The following is a 24,000-nucleotide window of genomic DNA, read 5'->3' on the forward strand; positions in this document are numbered from 1 at the left end:
AGGAGGGGAAATCTCAAAGAGGGAGAAAAAGAGCTATTTGCTTCAATACAGACTATGAAGGAAATACCCCACTTTTGCAGACTTGTAGAGCTAGAACTTTCTATTTTTATTAACATTAATTTTTATCAAATTAACACACATACATAATTTATAAGTCAGAACCAAAAGGCCCATAATGAATAAAAGCAGTTTCCTACCCCACCCCTTCTGATCCCTTGGTTACCTCTCGTTCAATAGAGGCAACCACTTGCAACTCTAATAGCAGTTTTCTTTGGCATTTATCTATGTATTTCTAAATATGTATATGATACTTCTTGATATCCCAATTTTACATTTACTGACTTCTCATCATTATAGATGAGGTCTTAGTTCTCCCACACCTCTCTTACTACCATCTTGGCTCCCAATTCTTGAACAGAAATTATAGTTTTTTTATAAAATCAAAGGTTAATTCTTTATGACTCATGACTACGCAAATATTACTCACTGCTAAGTTGTGCACTTTGTTCAAACCTCCTTTCTTGTACCATACTTTCTTATTTCTGGAGTTAGCAATTTTCTTATTTGTCTGCTTCTCCAGGGGAATTTTCCAGATGTTACATACAACATTTTGACAAAAATCTATCATAATATTTTCTATAGACTCAAGATCAATTTCATTTCTTCCCTGGAGGCCTCCTTTCCAGAGGACTCACCAGACCCCTGGTTCAATGTGCATTCGTTGTTCCCCAATGTTGTTGAACAGCTGTCATTCCTAGACATCCTTTCAGATCCTTTGTTTCCCCTGGATCTTGTACCTTTTTCTTTTTTTGTTTTCCCCATGTTTGCTGAAGTATGTCCTCCAGGACCTTCACTAGAAAAGGTGAATGAACCATGGAAATATTTGAGCCCTTTTATATCTGAAAATGTCTTTATTCTACCTTCACAGCTACTGGAAATGTGGATACCTAATTATTGGCTGGAAATGATTTTAACATCAGATGTTTCTAAAATAAATTTTATTGCTGTATAATTTCTACACAATAAAATTTAGCACCCATTTTAAGTTCAACAAATTTTGTATAGTTCAACAAATTTGGGGAAAGGTATAAACCCACGACCTTCCAACCAAATCAAGAAAATAGGGTATTTCTGCCACCTCTAAAAGCTCTTTCATGTTCCTTGGCTGTCAATCTTCCCTACCTCAGCCCCACCCCTGGCAACAAACGATCAGATTTCTACTACTACAGATTAGTTCTGTCTGTTTAAGAACTTTTAAAAAAGAAGGAATATATATGGCTTTTGTCACTCAGCATGTTTTCAAGAATAATTCATGATATTTAAACAGTAGTTTCTTCTTTTTCATTGCTGAGAATTGTTTCATTTTATGAGTATACAAGTCACTTGTTGATGGACATTTAAGTTGTTCCAGTTTGGAGCTATTATGAATAAAGCTGTATAAACATTTATAGTCAAGTTTTTATGGGCAGGTACTTTCATTTCTCTTATTTTTTGTTTGTTTGTTTATTTGTTTTAATTGAGATAGGAACTCACTCTGTTGCCCAGGCTAGAGTGCAGTGGCATGATCATAGCTCACACCAACCTCAAACTCCTGGGCTCAAGTGATCCTCTTGCCTCAGCTTCCAAGTAGCTGGGACTATAGGCACATGCCACCATGCCTGACTAATTTAAAAAAAAAAAAAAAAAAATTGTTTTTGTAGAGACAGGGTCTTGCTCTGTTGCTCAGGCTGGTCTCAAATTCCTGGGCTCAAGCAATCTTCCCACCTCGGCCTCCCAAAGCGCTAGGATTACAGTGTGAGCCTCCACGCCCAGCTTCTCTTGTTAAACGCCTAAGTGTGGGATTATGGTATTTGGTAATGGTAAATGTATGTTTAACTCTATGAGAAATTGCTGAATAATTTCCTAAATTTTCTGTACCATTTTAGATCTCATCAGCAATGTATAATAAAAGTTAAAGTTGCTCCACAGTGTTGCCATCATTTAGTACTGTCAGTTTTAAGAAATTTTGGGCATTCTAATGGTATGCTATGGTATTGGACTAGTTTTAATTTGCATTTCTTTGATGATTAAAGATACTGACCATCTTTTCACGTGCCGAGTGGCTGTTTTCATATCTTTTTTTGTGAAGTGTCTTTTAAAATCCTTTGCCTACTTTTATATTGGGCAGTTTTTCCTATTATTGCCTTAGTGTGGTATATTTCTTAGAACTGATGAGGCAAAATTGATACATAAATATTAATTAAAGTACGTAGTTTACATTAAGGCTCACTCTTTGTGTTGTATATTCTGTGGGTTTTGACACATGTACAATGACATGTATCCATCAATACAGAATAATCAAGCAGAACAGGAACATACCTAAAAATCCCCTATGCTCTCCGTATTCATCCCTGCCTTTAGCAACCACTGACAACGGACCCCTGGCAAACCACTGATCTTTTTACTGTCTCCACAATTTTGCCTTTTCCAGAATATAGTTGGAATCATACAGTATGTAGCCTTTTCAGATTGGCTTCTTCTCAGCAATGTCTTTTCATGGCTTGATAGCTTCCAAGTTTTGGCAATTATGAATAAAGCTGCTATAAACATTCATGTGCAGGTTTTTGTGTGAACATAAGTTTTCAACTCATTTGGGTAAACATCAAGGAGCATGATTGCTGGATCATATGGTAAGAGTATGCTTAGTTTTATAAGAAACTGCCAAACTGTCTTCCAAAGTAGCTGTACCATTTTGCATTCTTACCAGCAATGAGAGTTCCTGTTGCTCTATATCCTCGCCAACATATTGTTGTTTTAGTTTGCAATTTTCTAATGACATACGACGTTAGGCATCTTTTCATACGCTTATTTACCATCTGTGTATCTTCTCTGGTGAGGTGTCTGTTCAGATCTTTTGCCCATTTTTAAATTGGGTTGCTTGTTTTCTTATTGTTGAGTTTTTAAGAGTTCTTTGTATATTTTGGGTACCAGTCCTTTATATATGATATGTGTTTTGCAAATATGAGTTAGGAATATTTCTTTTGCTTCTATTTTTTGGAATAGATTATAGAGAACATAATTTCTTCTTTAAATGTTTGGTAGAATTACCAGTGAACTCATCTGGGTCTAGCCTAGTGATTTATGTTTCAGAAGATTATTACTGATTCACTTTTTTTACAAGGAGGTAGTTTTTAGAGAGTAGAAGATTTAACTTCTAATGAAATCCAATTTATCAATTTTTTTCTTTCATGGTTTGTACTATGTCCTACTTAAAGCCTTTGTCTATCTCAATGGCATAAATATTTTTGTTGAAAAGTTTTATAGTTTTAACTTTTAAGTCTATGATCAATCTGCAATGAGTTTGTTTTTTGCATATGGAATGAGGGAGGGTTGAGGTTCATTTTTTTCCATATGGACATCCAGTTGATCTATCACTATTTGTTGAAAAGACTATTCTTCCTATTTGTCTTGGTGTCTCTGTTGAAGATAAATTCACCATATAAATGTGGGTCTGTTTCTGTACTCTCCATTCTGTTGCATTCATCTATGTTTAATCTTATTCTAAAACCATGCTGTCTTGATGACTGGTGCTTTATAGAGTTGTTAAAATTAAGTAGTATAAACACTTCAAATTTTCTTTCTTTCTTTTTTTTTTTCCAAAGTGGTTTTGGCTATTCTGGGACCTTTGAATTCCCATACAAATTTTAGAAAAAGCTTGACATTTATACTAAGATGCCTGCTAGGATTTTTCTTGGGATTACATAGTTCAATTCTGGAATAACTGACATCTTAAAATATTGCATCTTATAGTACATGAACATGGTATCTCCTTCCATTTATTTGGCCATCTCTAATTTCTCTCAGCAACGTAGTTTTCGTGTAGAGTGCTGCACACATTATTCCATTTAAAATTTATGCCTCAAAATTTTATGTTTTAAAATTGCTTTTTCTATATCATTATTCAATTGTATTTGACAAGTATGTAGAAATATAATTGATTTTTATAATACTGAGTATGTGTATTGTGACCTTGCTAAGTTCACTTAGTTCAAATAGCCTTTACCTCCCATTCTTTAACACTTTTCTATTAACAAAATGCATCTTTACCTTTTAACATCTAGCTTCAAATATTATACTATTTTATATAAACAGAATTGTCTCATTTCTTCCACATCTGTTGCACTATTATTGTCATACACTTTACTTCTACATATTGCATAATCCACTATTGTTTTTTGCTTTAAATAATTATCATTTTTCATTTAAAGAAGTTAACAAATGAGAAAAAATAATTTTCCATTTATTCACACCTTTACTATATCTGTCTCTACTGCTTTATGTATATCAGAGTTTTCATTTGCATTCATTTTCTTTTAGCTTGAACACTAGTGTAGTCTGCTGGTGATAACTTTTCTCAGCTTTGTTTCTTTGAAAACATCTTTATTTCACCTATATTTCTGAATGATACAGGATATAGAAAGACAGTTGTTTTCTTATCTTGGTACATTTTATATCATTTTTCTCTTTTTTCATCTTTCTATCATTTTGAATGATACCAGGTATAGAAAATCAGTAGGTCTTTTTTGTTGTTCATCTGACATATGTGTCATTTTTCTCTGGTTTTAAGATTTTTGTTTCAGCAATTTGATTATGATATGGCTTAAAGTATTACTAGTTTTCTCTGTGTTTATTTTGCTTGGGGTTCATTAAACTTCTTAGATCTATAGTTTTCATCAAATTTATAAACATTTTGGCCATTATTTTTTCAAAAATTTCTTCTGCTCTCCTTTCTTGAATGATTATGTGTATGTTAGATTATGTGGGATTATCCCATAGGTGACTGAGATCCTCTATACTTTTTTGGCCTTTTTTCTCTCTTCCAGTTTGAACAGTTTCTGTCACTGTGTCAAGTTCGCTGCTTTTTTTCCTGCAGTGTCTAATCTGCTGTTAGGATCATCCATGAAAAATGAATTTTTCATTTCAGATATTGTATTTTTTAGCTCTGCCAGGTCTATTTGGCACTTTTTTTGTAGTTTACATTTCTTTCCTCATTATGTTCATGTTTTTCTTTAAATTCTTAAACATATAAATAATAGTTGTTTGAAGTCTTTTCTGTTAATTCTAACATCTCTATCATATCTAGGTCTGTTTTTATTAACTGATTTTTGTTCAGGTTTTGGGTCACTGTTTCTTGCTACTTCATGTGTCTATTAATTTTTTATTGGATGCTGGAGATTATGAATATTACATTGCTGAATGTCTCAATTTTGGTGTCTTTTAAAGACTACTGAATACGATTCTTTCATGTTAATTTACTTTTACATCAGCTTGATGCTTCTGAAGTCTGGTTTTTAGATTTGTTGGGGAAGATCTACAGCAAACCCATTCCTAAAATGAGGCCTTTTAAAATTTTCTACTGGGGTTGTGCTTCCAGTGCGAAGGTCAGGGACAAGATGGTGCCGCAGGTGTAGGTCTCTCTGCTCATCAAGCTCGGGCACTACTCTGCTCTCTTCCTTGGCGTGGCGGACAGAGCCACATGCTACAGTTACCTGAAATCCCAGGCAGAAGAGGAGAGGAGGATAGCAGTGAAGGAGAAAAAGGAGGAGGATAAATTGAAGAGGATTGTGAGAGAAGAGGCAGAAGCTCAAGATGATAGCATATTTGTTTGTTTGTTTTTTCCCTCCCCTACGATAACGTCTTAGAGTGCGAGGTCCACGCAAGCCTGCTTTTCTCAGGAGCGGTAGTGGATAAATAAAGCTTCTTCTGTTGTGTGAAAAAAAAAATTTTTTTTCTACTAAATGTCCCAGATGTTCAAGAGGTCTACCCACTCTGGTCAGAACTCGAATATCTTCCAATCCTATGTGAGTTCTGGCAGCAGTTCAGCTCATTAGCTTCCTGGCAGTTCTTTCCTCACAAGCTGTTCTGTGCCCCACCTGTTGGACTATCATGTACAGTGTAGCATTCGGCCCGAGAGTTAAAAGGACTCTTGGTCAGATTTATGGAGCTCTTTTACTACATATCCTTCTCCTCTCTGGAACTCTGTCCAGCAAGTTCTAACTGCCGCAGTCTCACTGAACTCTGATTGTTGTTTCCTCGGTTTAGTAAAATATCTACGCTCATTTTGGGTTTGTCCTACCTGTACTTGGTTTGGTAAATGTCTCCAAGAAAAAAGCTTGGATGACTGTAGAGCTCACCTTGTTTATTTCTCTTTTAGAGATCACAGTCCCATACTGCCTATTGTCTATTATCTGACAAGAATTGTTTCATATATTTTTGCATTTTTCCAGTTATTTACAGTGCAAGGGCTAGTCCAATGCCAGTTATTGTCATCATGGTTGAAATTAGAATTCCTTTTTCTGAAATCATAAGACACTGCTCTTTTGTCTTCCAGTGCCAATATTACCTTTGCAAAATTCCTGATTCACTGTATACAATTCACTTCTTCTCTCTGAAGGTTTTCGAATCTTTTCTTTATCTCTAATGTTCTAAATTGATATACTGACAAACTTTGGTACAAGTAATTTTTTTTTCACTTGTGTTGGGTACCTATTGAACCGTTTCAATCTGTAGAGTCATATCCTTTAGCTAGTTCCAGAAAATTCTCTTAGAGTTTTTGTTTGATAATATCTTCCTTTCCATTTTTCCTCCCTCATGGTCTGTTTGTTTCTGGAATTCTTATTAATCATTATGGGCTCTCTGAGGTAGATCTTATAATTTCCTTAACTTTTTCTTCGCTACTTTCCATTTGTCTTTTCATCTTTTTGTTCTTTCTGGGAGCTTTTCTCAGCTTTATCTTCTCACATTTCTCCTAAAATTTTTGATTTTGGATATCTAAGACTATTTTCTGTTCTTTGTCCTTTTTTTCCTTCCCACATTATTCATGGATAATATATCTTTGTCTTTCCAAAACTTAATAGTTTTCTTTCCTGGTCCATGCATTCATTATATTATTTTGATTGCATACTTTTTTTCTGTTTCTTTCTCTCGTTCTCTTTCAAGTAACAGACTTTCCTCAAAGTACTGATGATCCTTGACTGTGTCTGTTAAGTCACTATTTTAACACACTGACTGGGAGGACTGAGTATGAGGCTTGTCTCTTCCAGTGGCCTTCACTGTTGGATGATTAAATGGCAGAATGGCTTTTGCAGTTATGTACTCATATCTAGACATCTTCTTTCTGGCTATTCAGTGTCCCCTGAGAAAACTCCTCCAGTTTCTCATATTGGATGAGAAAGGGGACAAGGACCCCAAATCAATCAATATGCAGATGTTCTTTTTTTTCTTTTTGTTAGAGACAGGGTCTTGCTATATTGCCCAGGCTGGTCTCAAACTCCTGGCATCAAGTGATCTCCCATCTTCCAGCCTCACAAGTAGAAGGTATAATCCACTGCACCTGGTCCTGACTTTCATTTTCTCTCTTTTCAGCCTTGTATCTGTTTCCCCAACTGTGCCTGATATCCCAGAGTCTAGAGCCTTTCTGTTTCAATTAGAAGAAATTCAAAATCATTTCATCTAATTCTTATTTTTTAGACAATTCACTTCCTTGAGGTAATACTGCTAATAAATAGAGAATGTGAAACTTGAATCTAGGTTCCTGACTCCTCCTCTAGTGTGCTGGTCAGCTAAAATATTGCTTTCAAAAACATCACAGATGACCCAAGATTCTTCTTTGTAGCTGTCTGGAAATCTTGGTAAACTTTTAAGAATTGGGTCATGACAGCTAAAAGCTCCAGTAAGACTGAAATAAATGAAGTCCCAGATCTGATCCCATCAGAGGAGGGACAGGACTAAGGTCTGAAACCCAGACAAATTTTGAAAGTGAGCTGGTTAGTTTCCTTTAGTTTCAAGGTCACATAATGGAATTATCATCACTGTTTTTTTTTTTGACATCAAAATTTGATGGATGAAAAAATCTGACAGTCCTATCTTCATAAATTTGAAGTGTTATACCATCCAAATGTATCTTAATTAGGAGAATGCTAACCTGGGTTAGAACAACAGTAACATATTTTAACACGGTTGCCTCCTAAACAATACGTCATGGAAAACTCATTCTGTGAGATAACATGTATTACTTGAGAAAAGGAATTTCATAATCAAGAAAGTTTGGGAAATGTTAGGTTAAAGAAATCTCAACTAGTTTCTTTAATACCAGGACTTCTCAAAATCTTTAATAGACATTGTGAAACTTCAAAAGAGGAATGTATGGGACATGTGGCATTTGCCAAGTGTATTTTAGTACAGAATCCTTTTTTTTTAGTTAAAGGAAGCCACTTTGGGAAACGTAATCTGACTCAATATTGTATTTCCGAAAGTCCTGTTATGGGAAATTTTGGGTAAGAACACAAAATTGCTCTCCTTAACATGAACTGCTCACCTGAATATTAATTACAAAAGGGTACAGGTCATGCTGTAATTTAAAATACATATAGTGAATGAAGTTCATGCATCTAAATATAACTGGTAGTTATTTGTAGTGGCGAACATGAAAACACATTTCATTTGTAAGCAAAAGGTCTATGTAAAAATGGTGACAGCCAAAGTGCTAATCCATATTACCACTAAACATTTAAAATGAGGTGTTGTCCCGAACACATACTATTTAGCCTGGAAGTGGGTCTGGCAGTGGTGGACTGTAGTGAAGCTGGCAGGATCTCCGATTTGATGGCTACATTGGTGACCGCACCATCCATCCTGTCTGTCTCACATAAGCCTGGCAACTGTGCTGCCTTCTCCAGCGTGGGCAGTAACTGATCAAACTGGTCAAGGTCGGCTGTAAACTAAGAATAGAAACCAAAGTTAGAGGAAATATATTCTACACTTTCATCTGAAACAAATGTAGGAAAAAAGTTGTTCCCTTAAACTCTATGAATTAAGTGTGACTATGAGAGAATAAAGAAATAAAAGTAATTAGAATGGTGAGGGCTTCTTTGAAATTACATGAGCTAACTATTCTACTGGGGAAAAATATTTGGAAGCTTATGGTATAATATTAATATGCTGGAGGATATAAGAAAATATACATATGATATTTATCTTCTATATCTCAGTATAAAATTTATGTATAGAAAAAAGATTGGACAGGAGAAAAAAGTGTCAAGAGCACTGTGTCTTGATGGTGACATTATGGGTGATTTTCTTCCTGTCATATTTTTCAAAATTTTATGTACAATGATTTAATTTATATTTATATTGATATAACTTTTAAAAATAATTTTAAAAAGTTTGGGAAAGCTTTTTATAAGATCTCAGAAAGGTCACTTTCGACTTCAGGATTTAATATTACAAGAAACACATCTTCTAGAATAGTTAGGGAGTTCCTACGTTTGTTTGAAAATCAAATGTAGGAAAGTTATATATAGAAGAAGAAAATTAGCCTTTATTTCACAATATTATTACATTATGATTAGTTTAAGATAATTAATCAACATGAAATGTCTATCTGTTTGGGTTTCATTATTTAGTTCAACTAAAATTTTTGTTTCCAGATTGTATAATAGAATTATATGCACGTATTTTTAAAATGTCTGATTTCTTTCAACATTACATTTCTGAGATTCAGGCATATTGTCACATGTAGCAGTAGTTCATTAATTTTATTACTGAATACTATCCCATTGTATTAGTATGCCACAGTATAATTATTCATTCCACTGTGATGGATTTTGGGGTTGTTTCCAGTTTTTGACTAATACAAATATAGCTGTTATGAACAGTTCTGAACATGTCTTTTGTTACACACGTGCAAAAAGCATTAACCATAATGGAAAAGATTGAGAAACTGAACTATATTAAAATGAAGAACTTTATCAAAAAGCACCATTAAGAGAAAGAAAAGGCAAGCCATGGAGATATTATGGAGAAGATATCTGCAAATATATAACCAATAAAAGGCTCATATCCATAAAGAACTCTTACAAGTCAGTAAGCAAAAACAACACATTAAAAAAAATGGGTAAGAGATTAGATAATTTACAAAAGAAGATATCTAAATGACCAATGAACATTTATGAAGGAAATTCAAATTAAAACTATAAAATACCACTATGCATATCCCAGAATGGCTGAAAGTTAAAAATATTGACAATACCACGTATTAGCAAGGACATGGAACAAGTAGAAGGAATTCTCATACATCTGCTTAACGTATGCATATCTTATGATCCTGCAATTCTACCCCTAGGTATAAACTCAGCAGAAATGCATGCACATGTGCACCAAAACAGATGTATCAGGATCGTACACAATGGCATTATTTTATAAAGCTGTTACTTGTAAAGTTAATTTTAAGAAGAGTTTTAATATACTTATTATTTAAAGCTGTTTTTCTGCTTAAAAAAAAAAAACAATATTAGTTTCATTGTACCAAGAAACATGAGACACAGCCTTATCCTCAAAGAGCACACATACAAAGAACTAGTCAAAATAGTGTTACTATAAATTATAAATATAGAAAATACAAAGCACTATGAGAGTAGAGAGGAAGAAAATGTCTAACTAGGGCTACTTTGGGAAGGCTTTATAAAGATGTTGTTTGAATTGGTTTGTGAAGGATGAGTAGATGTTCAGCAGGCACAGAAAAAGAAGAGCAAGGCAGAAGATGCTTAGAAGAGACATGGCTTATCTCAGGAATGGCAAGGACTTCCATGTGCCTAGAATGCAGTATGCCTGAGGGAAAAGAGAGATTTTTGTGAGATGAGGTCAGAAAATCAAGCTGGTTCAAGAAACTGAAGGACATGCATACTAAGTGTAAATCTTGTTTCACAATGGAGAGTCTTGTTGATAAACTGCTTTGTAAAAACATTGCCAGCTATTTCATGAATGTCTATATTCTGTCTGTAAATAATGTGAAAGCTGTTAGAGGAGAGGGACCATAGTTTTTGATTTTCTTATATTCCTTCAGAGTCCACAAGCAATTATTCAATAAAATAAGGTATCTGTTAATTTTCTCCCCACTCTCACCCCATCCTGAACATAGAGGTTCCTAATCCGTAACAATTTCTGGAAAGGTTTATTTTTATTTACTTGTTTCAGGGCATTTTATAAAGGGTAATATTCTGCTACCCAGAATATTCAAGTCCCTATTCTCTGATAATGGTTGAGGGTGGTTAGAATCAGATGAAAACGAAAACAGCCTTAGAAAATGCTTCAAAGAAAATAAAAACCAAGCTAGATTAGGTAGCCTTGTCCACCTCCTCCTATTTCTCTACAACTTCATTTATATCACAGGTTCTCAAACTTAGCTAGACATCAGAGTGCTTTGGGGAGTGTCTTTAAAATACAGATTCCTAGAGTCTATTCCCAGAGAGTTAGATTCAATAGGTAGGGCTGGGAGGAGGAGGCAGGGAAGGTATGATTAAAAATCTCTAAAGATACGAACTCTGATTTTATACAAAGAAACAAAAATCTGCTTTTTGAGAATTCCACATTAATACTATAGCCCTCTGAAGTTCTAAAGAGAACTTTTTAGGGCATTTTGTGACTTTTCAACTATTGCTGCTAATCTCTTAATATATGACCATTGGGCCAGGCGTGGTGGCTTACAGCTGTAATCCTAGAACTCTGGGAGGCCGAGGTGGGAGGACTGCTTGAGCTCAGGAGTTCAAACCAGTCTGAGCAAGAGTGGGACCCCGTCTCTACTAAAAATTGAAAAATTGGCTGGGCATCAAGACGCATGTCTGTAGTCCCAGCTACTTTGGAGGCTGAGGCAGGAGGATTGCTTGAGCCCAGGAGTTTGAGGTTGCAGTGAGCTGTGATGATGCCACTGCACTCTATCCCAGGCAACAGAGTGAGACTGTGTCTCAAAAAATAAAATAAAATAAAATAAAATAAAATAAAATGCCCATTGGATAGGAAAAAACATAGCACGAATCCAAATCTGGTCTATGGTTGGAGTAGAATAGATGAAAAAGAAAAAATAACTATGAACGATCATGCTGTGAAGCAAGGAATTACCTACCTGGCTCTGGGACTCCAGTTTAATTTCCTCAGGAGCAGGTTTGGTCATTGGGGTTGGGTTTGTGTTACAAGGATCCATCTGTTCTTTCTTTTCCACTTTCACCTTTACATCATCCAGGCTCAGGTTTGGAGTTGATCTTAAATCTTTCTCATCTTTATCTAAAAGGTAGCGTAGGAGCTGATGGTCCTTTGATTCTTTTTTCTTTGAAGCATCCAGTTCTAGTTTTATGCTGGAGTTCCCTTGTGCCTGCCCAGTTACTGACACAGAAGTAGATGCACTGTCCTTTTTATCAGGCTCAACAGACAAAGTGGTGATATCTGAGGGGCTACCCTCCTGTAAGAGTCGGTGCAGAATTTTGTGCCTCTCTGTCAGTGAGCTATGGGACGAGGGGCAAGAACCTCCTGAAGAGTTAGCAGAGGCAGAGTTGGAAGTGCCTGTGCAAGACAGCACATCTTTGCAACTTGTGTCTATATCAGCGTGTCGTAACTGCTGTTCAGCAGTTGTTGTCAAAAGCTGCACTAGTTTGTGACTGGTTTGAGAGTATTTACTGTCTCCATCTGAGAGTCTGTCATTGTTATGCACAAGCCCTGAATCCAGAGGTTTGCCATCACTAGAGCTGTTGTCAGATTGAATCATTTCATTTAAAATGGTTGCAATCTCTTTGTTATCTTTGGACTCAGCTTTTGCTGGTTGTATATTTAATCTGCTTGGTGAATTCTGTGAGCTGATCTGCCTGAGGACTGGAGAACTGGCAGAGAAGCCAACGGAGTTATTGGGTCCTTCATTCATACCCTGTAAAGATGTTACTGGGATATTTGAATAAGATCGGTTACTATTATTACAGGCACTACTTGTCATGCCAACAGGGGAGCTTAATGTCGAAATATTAGGAGGGAATGAACTGTTTGGCATCCTGGGCCTTGTTGCCAATCCAGAGGTAACCTGTCTCCTTGGAGACATGAACTGCGCTAGGGATATTCCTGTACCTTCCATAGGAGAATTACTGAGGTTTAAAGAGGGATTACTGCTCTGGGAACTGGCCTGTCCTTGGTTTAAGGCAACATTGGCTACAATCTGATTTCCAGGTGAGCATCCAAAACTCCCTTGGCTGTTGCTAGAATTACTATGAGTGCTGCTATGAAGGTCTGAGCTCTGTTGTCGGTTTACTCTGGTGGATACCATGTTGCTGTTGGATGGTGGCAATGTGGATGAACGAGCCACACCATGAGCTGGAGAGATACTAGGATTGACTGAGGGGTTTACTCGGGGAATTGACATTCCAGAATTAGTGTCATCTTGAGGAGAAAGCCCACTGTGTTCCCTAGGGGGAGAAAGACATTATTATTTAGACATTTTCCCTTGTTTCCATTAAAATATATTTTTATGATGCATATTATAAAACAAGACTATTAACTTCATTAATATTGCAAGCTATCAAGTAAAGAGCTTCTGTTTCACCTTAAGTTAAGGAAAAACACTGGACTATTAGTACTACTGTGAAATATTAGCACCACTTGATAAGAAATAGTGCTTATGGACTCAAATTTTATAATGGTCTCAGTAATCTGTGAAAGAAATCCTTCCTGGTCTTGGAAAAAATCTAATGTATGTACTTTTAAATTTTTCTAAACTTAATGCAAACATTATAGTACTTTTGGTTGAAAAAGAAACTTCCCACACCTCTGTTTATAAAGCACTTATTCATGACTCCCCTGTTACAGCTTTTAAGTATTTCAACTCCAAAGAGGAAGACTGGGTAAGGAAAATACTGTGTCACTGATGTAAAAATTAAAAAGGGTGATATGCAAACATAGCAGATGTTTTAAAAGAGAAATCACAATATGAAAAAAAGAACTGTGCTAATTCCACTCACAAGCATAATTTAAACTAAAATTAGAAAAAAAACTGAATGTTGAATTCAGGTTTTCAGTGAGTTCTTTACTCAAATTCATAATTATGATAACAGATTTGTGACTGGCATTACCATGTTCCAATAAGCAAATATATCAGATGAGGAAAAGATGAAGTGAGGGGAAATGTCTTTGTTTTTAATGCTAAATTTTAAACAGTTGTAAATATGGGATTTTGAATAAGTCATAAAATAATAGTTCCATGAATTTACCAATATACCAATATAAAACATTTTTAGAGAGGGGAACAAATTAGAGGCAATGACATTCAAAAACCTCAAGTTGATAGTGTAATGATTTGTAGTTTCTGTGAGAAACTGTTATCTTAAATTCAAGAGCCATCAGGTTTGCCCTAATGAAAATAAAGCACTTTCAAAAACAAAAATAAAAATCATAATGTTAATAAACTTTGCAATCTTCTATAAGATTCATATATGGAAAGTTGGAAATTTTTAGCCACCTTTTTGGGTTTAACTCCTAAAACCCGTATTTTCATCCTCAAGTTTCCTGTCTCTCTTTATGAATAACAAAGCTATTAGATGAAAAAACTATAAAACCCAATATGGATATATTAATTATATACTCATAATACTAGTTTTATGCCCGATTTAGAATTTCTGATTTCTTGCCATCAAGAGCATAAAATATTTCTCTAAGAAGAGATATGTTAACTGACTTATTTCATATGAAGCTCTCCAAATAAGTAGTACCTGTCGATGATATGAATTCCCATGATGAAAGGTTGCATGTCTGGACTTTGAGGGTAGCAAAGTTTACACTTGGTGTGGGCGCTAAGCATTGTCCCATCATTCAATATGAATCTATAGGATGGGCTGGAGGCAGTGCCACGAGTCATCACTGTTTCAAACAAAAGAGAAACCTAGTTAAAATTCTGACACTTGTATGTTGGGTAAAGGAGAGTCACCAGGCCTTATTTCTACCTAGAACTTCATTTTAAATGTCCTCCCAACTGCTGCCTGCTCAGACTCAGAATAAAGAATAGTTCAGACCAAGCAGATTATCTGAGGGGGAAAAATGATTCCAGATGAAATATACCACTTGAAGACAAGTTTTAATTTAGTTCTATTTGAATGGGTGCCTCCTCATATAAATTGTGATTGTAAAGAAACCCCAAACAGGAAAATATCAACCTTAATCTTTCCTTATAATGGGGCAGCTCTTCAGATCTATTAAGTCTCCATTAAAAATACCAGGAAGTACTTTTCTCCCCTCTCACTCTCAGTATTATCTTTAAAAAGTTTTGTTTTTTCTTTTCCTGGCTGATTTTTTAGTAACAGCTCTATTGAAATAAAATTCACATACCATAAAATTCACCCTCTATGTTTTGATTGGTTTACAGAGTTACTTAACTAATATTCAAATTTAATTTTTCACTGAGGAATGTGAGTCACTAAGGTCCCATTTTACAAATTATTATATTCATACATATTATTTTAATGGTTGAATTTTTTAGGTTTAGTAAGCAAATTAAGATAAAGCCCATGATTACTAATATAAAGAATAAAAACTAGCTTAAGACAGTCAAATCACTTCATAAACAATATAATTTACATAATTTTGTCTTAAAGCTTTATTATCAGCAGACAAAATTCTAACCATATAGGTAAGTCTTTATTAAATATGTAAAGGCTATACCAGACTCTTAAGTAACAAAATATCACTGATGTTTTAGTAATACAACAGAATTCTATATTAAGAAAGACTTAACAGATAGATTCAGCTGTATCAAGGTTAATAATCATATCCACTGAAACACAAGAATTACTACCATAAAGGACTACTATAATTTAGTCTATAATAAATGTTAGTCCTATTTTTCAAAAACATTTCAGAAAGGGCTTCAGTTACATTTTAAAGAACAGTGAAAGAGACTTTAAATGACCAACTAATAAATAATTTTTGAAGCTACATATTACTTGAAGAGAAGACATACTCTATTTTGTTGCCATGGGTACATAGTATCAACTGAAAAAGTTGTAAATCTATACCATAATAAATCTACCTAAGGACCCAAATCAGGATATAAACTTAATTGAAAGGATTAAGACTTATATCCAACCAACCACATTCTTTACCCATCTGACAATTTTCAGCTAAATCATTAGCTTAAATTATACCAAATATAATGTACAGAGAAATTTAGTATCTAATGAAATAATAAAGGTTGAAACAGAGTCTTTATTGGACACTGATAATTTTTTATGGAAGGATATAAGTAAAGGTTTACTATAGCAAATCCTAAAAACATTAACAATCTCAACTGTTAAAATCTCTTTAACAATATATTTTGGAAAATACAACTTTAACAAAAAGGTGGCATTTAAAAATAAATCATTAACCCAGGATAATAATAAATCTAAAGATATATAAAGGGCCAGACAAGACAGACAATATATCTCATGTATTTTGCTTATGCCATTTTATCCATTTCCTCATCATTGTTTACTGCCCTTCAGGATATCCTCACTCTGTTTGAAAATAGTCACTGGCTCTTCACTACAGAGCTGAGCCACTGTCCAATATGGTAGCCATCAGCCACATGTGGCTATTTAAATTTAAGATTAAATAAAATTTAAAATTTAGTCCATCCGTCACACTAGCCACATTTTAAGTATTGAATAGCCACATGTAATTAGTGACTACCATACTGGACAGCACAGCTGTATACAATCTGACTTCAACTTGCATTTTTAACTTTATTTCTCATTATTTATACACCTTTGACTAGGAACCAGATAATTTTTACACATTCATTTTTCTTCTTTCGCTAGAATAAACATAAAGACTACTAGTAGTCTTACTTTTATTTTCCACTCTCTATTGAATCCTGCACTATGCTTTGCAATAAAATCTTCCAGTAAGTACTGGCTGATTGATCTTCAACTTGGATCTCATCTAACTAGACTGACTGATAATGACATGTGATAAACTGTCATAACTTTTCTTTAAAGGAAGATTTTCAATCTTAGCTATGTTCTTAAATATTCATATTATATCTCAATTTATGTTTTTGCTCTTTTAGGAATTTGTACTTAATTTTGTAATGGAAATTAATGAAAAGAAATATCTTGATCTATTGACAAGCCCTATAAAGTTAGAAGGAACTAGAAACTCAGGCTAACATGAGAACATTAACATATTTTATGTGGATTATAGAAACATCAATAGTCTTTTTGTTAATTATACTGCCTAAACTTGTAGAACTATATCTAAACTAGGAAACATTTCTGAATTTGGGAACCCTATTAATTTAATCCAAGGAAATTATCACACTTTAAGTTTCGAAGTTAGAGTATTTTGGATGAGAAGGTGTGGAGTAGACTCAGCATATTATAATTCACAGAGCCATTCTTTGAAATGAGAAAAAGGCAGTATTTAATTCGGTAAAACTTCAATTAATTAGAACTCAGTAAGACTCTCCAGTTAACAGAAATTCTGGTGCTTACCTAACTGTTCAGATCAAGAGGTAAATAGGAAGGCAGCATAGGTTAATGGAAAAAATAAGAGCCTAGGAGTCAGATTCAGGTTTGACTTCTGACTTTGTCATTTATAAGTTTAGGACTTAATGCAAATTAACCCTCACCCATCTTAGTTTCTTCATCACTAAAATGGAGCCAGTAATATTGTGAGATAGTATCTATCAAGGAGCCTAGTACACAGCAGGTACTGAACGAGTATTTCCTTAATAAACACCAAAGGAAAAAGAACAGATAAGCAGATTCTAAAGTACATATGTCCTGAGTCTTATACATATACACATTTAGTCAATCCCTAGACACCATTTATGCCAATAGCTTCAACCCTATATAACCAATCACTAATATTTTGAATTAAGAGCTGAGTAAGATAGCCACAATTCTTTACAGAATTGGTTCAATCAAGATTTGCTCTGCACACCAAATTTTCCCTTTAAGTGGGTTTCAAGGATTAGTTTTGAAATCCCATTTTGATCACAGGTCCTGGCCTTGTTTTCTGATGTAGTTTTGCGAGCTATACAGCTAGTATTTTGATCTCTGACTCCTGTCCATTTCTAAACTTTATAGAACACTTAGTGGAGAAGGATATCATTGAAGGGGTATTACTGACACCCCAGAAACTCTCCAAAGAACCTTTAACATAACAACTGTTTTTGTTTTGTTTTGTTTCTCTCTCTAAAATAGGCCTCAACAGAGCTACAAAGCAAAGGAAACATTAAATTTTCCCTACTTACAGAAGCTGTAGAAGTAGAGCTATTTGGGTTTTTGATCCCTCCCAATTTGGTGCTGAGATAACCTCAAACAAGCATGCCTTATTGATGTTAACTAAATGTATGAAATGTGTGGCAGGGTACTATGGGTCAATGTTGGCAGAGATTTCTTTTTCTTTTGGCATTTACCTAAATATATGCAAAAGAATTTTTAAAATTTTTAAAAATTGTCATTAGGTACAGAAAAAATAATTACCCCTGGATGTTCTAAGATTTTCAGTCACCATGAGTAAATTCTATTTAGTGTATCAAAATTTCCACAAGAGGATAGTGAACTCGTATTTTAAAATTTCACAACAGAATTTGACATAAAAAGATTTTCAGTTAACTGTTATGTGGACTATGCAATTAGCTACATTGCACAAGTCTCAAAGAAAATTCCAGTTAATCATTAATATGGGTACTTATGTTTGATAGCAATATTTCCAAACTTCTTAATACTATAATCTCCTTCAAACTGACTCACATTTTTTAGAAAATGAAAATAGCTTTATTTTGTGATTATAAAGTTAAGATAATAGATGAACAAAGAATAGGTAAAGATAAAGTCATTAGTAATCCTATCACACATAGATAACCATTGTTAACATTTTGTTAATTTTCTAGAATTGGAAAGTAGGAAGATATATAAGAGTGAGATCGCACTATATATGCTGTGCTTTCTTAATCTACTTTTTAATATGACAATATATCATGGCCATTTCAAAGATAGGAAATGATGATCCACTACATCACTGTATACAGGGTAAATAGAACTTTCATAAAACTGGTTTCTAGGCTATATAGCCTAACATTTCCCATGACTACTACTCTCTCTAACTGCTAATTGATGTGCTCCAGGAAAAGGTACTCTGTATGAAAAAAAAGTCTGGGTAACAAAGTTTAAAAGGTATTTTTGTTGTAGAACTTCCCAGAAACCTAAATACCTTAAGTGTGCCTTATAAATCCCCAAAAGTGGGAGACTAAAGCATTTCCCAAACTTAATTAAGCATGAAACATCATTTCCCAGTTATAGCTATTAATATCTTGTAGAACCTAGGTTTATGTTTTACAAACTTCACTGTAAGAAAATATCTTAGACTACAGACTCTGATTCAGTAGTGTGGGGTGGGATCCAGAAATCTGGTTTAAAAGAAAACTGCCCCCGATGAATCTGTCTTATTAGGGACCTTGGGAAGCATTATAACCTAGACCTTTCTTTAAAATAATGGTTCTGAATTGAACAGAACCTGAACCTTGTGCAAACCACACACACTTGCATGGACCTTCTCCAAGTTTAAAAAGCTCTTCAAATGATTCTAATATCCATTTCCTCCCAATCTCAATGTAGAACCATGGCTTTAATTTAGTCCACTGCTCAGTATTGCCACATATTCTTTAACTAATATGTATTTTCAAATTTGACTCTGGAAAATAAAATAGTTAAAAGCAGTTCATGGGTTGTCTCAGTCAAAAGTAGCCAAAAAATTAAGAACTAAAATTTTTAATGCATATTAGGATTTTACACTAGCTGCTGCCTTCAAAAAGTAAGTTAATGGGCGGGAGAAAAGACAACAGATGAAGGACAAATTTTTCTTGCCTAGATAGCAATCACTGTGAAGTCTAACAGAAATCAAGGATGCAGTGGTATAATTTGTCTCACTCTTTTCACACTGTCCCTAAGTGAAGAGGCAGCAAGGCAACTGCAAATGCAAATTATACCCTCTCCAATCTTAACAGACCAGTGGTTCTCAAACTTAAGCATTATCTTTAAGGTTTGTTAAGATATCTGGGCCCTCATCTGAGATTTTAATTCAGCAGGTCAACATCTTTAACAGGGGATTCTCATGTAAGTGTTTGACGGGGACACATTTCTTTTACTAGATACTACTGAATATAATATGCCAGAAAAAGGCATGCTCAATCCATGAAAGCTGTTTGCCAAGTTGTCCAGAATCTCCAAAACACTAGAATCAGAGTCATGTGAACTCTGGACAACTTAATTCTGAGAAAAATATGTTATTTCTATTGATGAGTTTTTTTTCCCCTAAAAAAAGGTAGAGGGAGAGAACATTAAGAAATGATTAATTGGGAAGGGGTGTTGGACTATACTTATATTTCTTTACATTTTACTCTAAATTGTTTCACTTTATATACTGATGACAGACTAGTTAATTATCATAATTTAATTAATCTAGTTTATGGAGAATTCTAGGTTTAGAAACACATACCTTAAGTTGTGGCTCAATCACTTCTATGTGCCTAGTCATTTGGACGATGAGACAATAATCTAGACCTGCTTTCCCTTGGTGAAAATGTAAATAAATTACAGATAAATAAAATTAAGTCTTCTAAGTAAAGCCTTAAAAAGCCCAACTTAGGCCAGGCGCGGTGGCTCATGCCTGTAATCCTAGCACTCTGGGAGGCCAAGGTGGGCAGATCGTTTGAGCTCAGGAGTTCAAGACCAGCCTGAGCAAGAGCGAGACCCCATCTCTACTAAAAATAGAAAGAAATTATATGGACAGCTAAAAAATATATATAGAAAAAATTAGCCAGGCATGGTGGTGCATGCCTGTAGTCCCAGCTACTCGGGAGGCTGAGACAGGAGGATCGCTTGAGCTCAGGAGTTTGAGGTTGGTGTGAGCTAGGCTGACGCCACGGCACTCACTCTAGCCTGGGCAACAGAGTGAGACTCTGTCAAAAAAAAAAAAAAAAAAAGCCCAACTTATAAAGTTAAGGCAAAAAAATCAAGGAGTACCATATACTTCAGAACTTTAGGCAGTGAGTGGAGACAGTGCTCTGAGTCTCAAATCTATGCAAAAGTCAAGTGCCACTCTTGGTAGAGGAAATCACAAAGTTCACATTCAGTGGATGGCATTAGTTACTTATTGTGATGATTTCTAAACCTGGCTGCACTTCAGGGTTGCTGGGGAAACTTTTTTAAAAATTCAGATTCTTGGCTCTACCCAGTGAAATACAATCTTGGGGGGTGGCAAGTCTAGTTAGGAGCCCACTGGAGAACCATTAGGCTGTAGGAAGCTGTCCCAGAAGTAACTAGGACTGTGAGATTTATATAGATGGCTTCCTGGGGAAAAAAAAAAAAAAAATCAAGCTACTTCCTTCATATACCACTAGGAAGCAGATGACCTAAAATGGAATGAATGAAAAATCATTTGTAAACTTAGGAAATCTAATGTTATGAGAAAATATTAAAATTAAGAAAGATGATGGAATAATGAAAAATATCTTAAATTTGTTTTTCAGAAATAGCCATGGAAAGAGTCTCTTACCAATGAAACTATCTAATTAGAGATTAGAGAATAAATTACATTGGAAAAAGAGTATTAGGCTACCATAATTAAATTACACTATTTTAAAAGTACATCAGAATCCCTTAATTCTCAATCTCTATGAACTTTCTAGCCTTAATTCTCAAATAACTTCCCTACCTTTCCTACAGTATCGTTAAATTTCTAAAGGACAGGGAATATACTTATTTTATACTCCCAGCGTACATAATAAGACCCACCAGCTATTTAATAATTAATAATTTCATAGGTATATTTTTTGACTTGAAACTTCAATCTGAGTCAGGAGATACTGGTGCTCTGTCATAAAGTAAACATGCATGATACTAACTAATCTCTGTATTATCCAGAAACCCTTTGATGTGTTTGTTCTGCTGGGAATGATCTTCAACAGCCAGACAAAAATATCACTTCCTCTCTGAAGTTATCCTTAATTTTCCCAGTCAGAATTAATTTTTTCTTCTTTGGTTACAGCTCTATTATGACCCACATCACACTGATCTTTAGAGTTGTCATATATTCTCCTAATATATTATGAGCTCCTTAAAGGCAAAACACTACTTCTTAGTCATTGCTGTTATTCGTGGCACCTTATATAGTATTCTAGGTATGTTAGGAACTTGATACATGTCTGCTGAATGAATGAATGAATGAATGAGTGACCACCACATGACATCCTGTTCTTTAGAATGTGCATCCAAATTTTAGGATCCACTCGTGAATTACTTTGCTTACCCATTTCTTCCTTTCCTAAAACAGATTATTGCAAAAACTATAATTTGGAGAAAATACTTATCAAGCCATAAGTTCTACACAAACTATTCAATATTACTAAAGGGCAAGGTTAATGAAAATAATTGAGAGAGAAACTTTACCTTCTTGAAATAGTTGTCTGGCATAAGATGGCTCTCTGCCCTGAGGTTGGAAAAAAGCATAAATGCACTTCCTCACTAAATCTTCCCAGCCAGTTCTGCCAGCAGCTCTCAGGGAACTAGTATCAATAGAGATGATTTTACCTACACAAGGAATGAAAGTTTACATTTATGACAGCCTTTTGATATAAATCATCCATATTTCAAAACTAACAACTGCATCTAAGGAATAGTCTCTCCTTTCAAATGCTCGATAGACAAAAGCATTAAAAAGCACTATTAATTTTTATTACATACAGTAATGAAGTATATTATTAATATAAAAATTGTTTTGGTCTTGGAGTGTGTTATGTACTAGTATTTCATATTCTAAAATTCAATTCTGGTCAAGAATTAAAGTCATACTGGGTCATACTACAACAACCTGAAGCGGCTGAGACTAATGCAGTTCAGACTCCTCTGGATTGCTCTTTGTACCTTGCTCTCTACATACTGATGACTGACTGGATCACTTATTGGGGAGGGAGAGGCAGAGATGAAATACATTGTTTTGGTTTAATTTCCAATAACTAAGTGCAGATAATCTGAGAAAATAGGCAAGCTTTTTTCTCATATTATTTATTCTCAAATGTAGATAATATTACATTTAAGAATAAACAGAGACTGAAGGCAACAAAAGTTAAATCAGAAAAGGATAATAGGTGAGAACATGAAGGTTTGCTAGGCATCACACACACAAAACTTATGCTTTATCAAATTTAGTGAGGATTTGCTATTGTTATCATATTTGAACAAATTTCCTAAATGGCAATGAGAGAATTCAGAAAAATTATTCCTCAGTTAATCAGAGTCCAATTAATCTACTTTGTGATTATTCAGACTTGTTTTGTTATATGTGTTATGCAATCTTATAATCATACAATATAGGTAAGATATGTATATATAAACTAAGAATTATATTAATAAAATCAAAACCTGCAAACCCACCACTCAACTTCAGAACTTGACGTTACCAGTAACACTCCATTACATGTGCACTCCTCCCTTGTTGAATCCTCCCACCCCATCTTTAAATTTTTCAATGAATGAGCAACTAGATTGTTTCCAGTTTTTGGCATTACAATCAACTCTGCTATGAACATCTTTCACATGTTCCATGGTGCAGGTGTGTGAGAGTTTCTCTAGGGTATACATGTAGAAGCAGAACTGTTGGATTGCAGGTTATGCAAATGTTCAACTTTATAATATTAACTTAAACTTTTCCCCAGAAACTTGTACCACCCTGTGCTTCCACCAGCAATGTGTAAGAGCTACTGTCAATCTAACATCCTTTCCAGCACTTGATATTGTCAGGTTTCTTTATTTTTCACATTAGTAAGTAAAAAATAATATTTCATTGTGGTCTAAATTTGTATTTCCCCAATTCTTAATGAGGCTGCGTATTTTTCATGTTTATTTACCACTAATGTTTCCTCTTCTGTGAATGCCTGATTATATCTTTTCTCCATTTTTCCTTTCCTCACACAATCAATTCAAATCTACCCTACTGTTTTTGCCTCCTCACTTAACTAATCCTTTCTTTATATATTTCATTTGGTTTGCTTACAAATAAAATATTCACTGACTTCTTTAACTTAGTTATGGTCTTGAATCTGATGTACCCAACCCTACTTGATCAGGTTATCACCCAAGTCTTGGCATAAATGTAGATGGCAGAAACAAAATA

The 24,000-nt window shown here is 34.6% G+C and overlaps 1 protein-coding gene across 4 annotated transcripts in view; it reads right to left on the reverse strand.

Moving 5' to 3' along the window:
* NCOA1 (nuclear receptor coactivator 1) overlaps positions 1 to 24,000 on the reverse strand; it is a 251,961-nt gene that overhangs the window by 39,641 nt on the left and 188,320 nt on the right. For all 4 annotated transcript variants that reach the window (XM_069493836.1, XM_069493835.1, XM_069493832.1 and 1 more), the window contains exons 11-14: positions 22,278 to 22,418; positions 14,559 to 14,706; positions 11,939 to 13,259; positions 8,579 to 8,759 (exon numbers count right to left, since the gene is read on the reverse strand). In XM_069493836.1, the coding sequence (XP_069349937.1) occupies positions 8,579 to 8,759; positions 11,939 to 13,259; positions 14,559 to 14,706; positions 22,278 to 22,418 (1,791 nt within the window). The remainder of the gene's footprint in view (positions 1 to 8,578; positions 8,760 to 11,938; positions 13,260 to 14,558; positions 14,707 to 22,277; positions 22,419 to 24,000) is intronic.

This window comes from Eulemur rufifrons, chromosome 19, assembly GCF_041146395.1.
Source record: "Eulemur rufifrons isolate Redbay chromosome 19, OSU_ERuf_1, whole genome shotgun sequence".
Classification (NCBI taxonomy): Eukaryota; Metazoa; Chordata; class Mammalia; order Primates; family Lemuridae; genus Eulemur; species Eulemur rufifrons.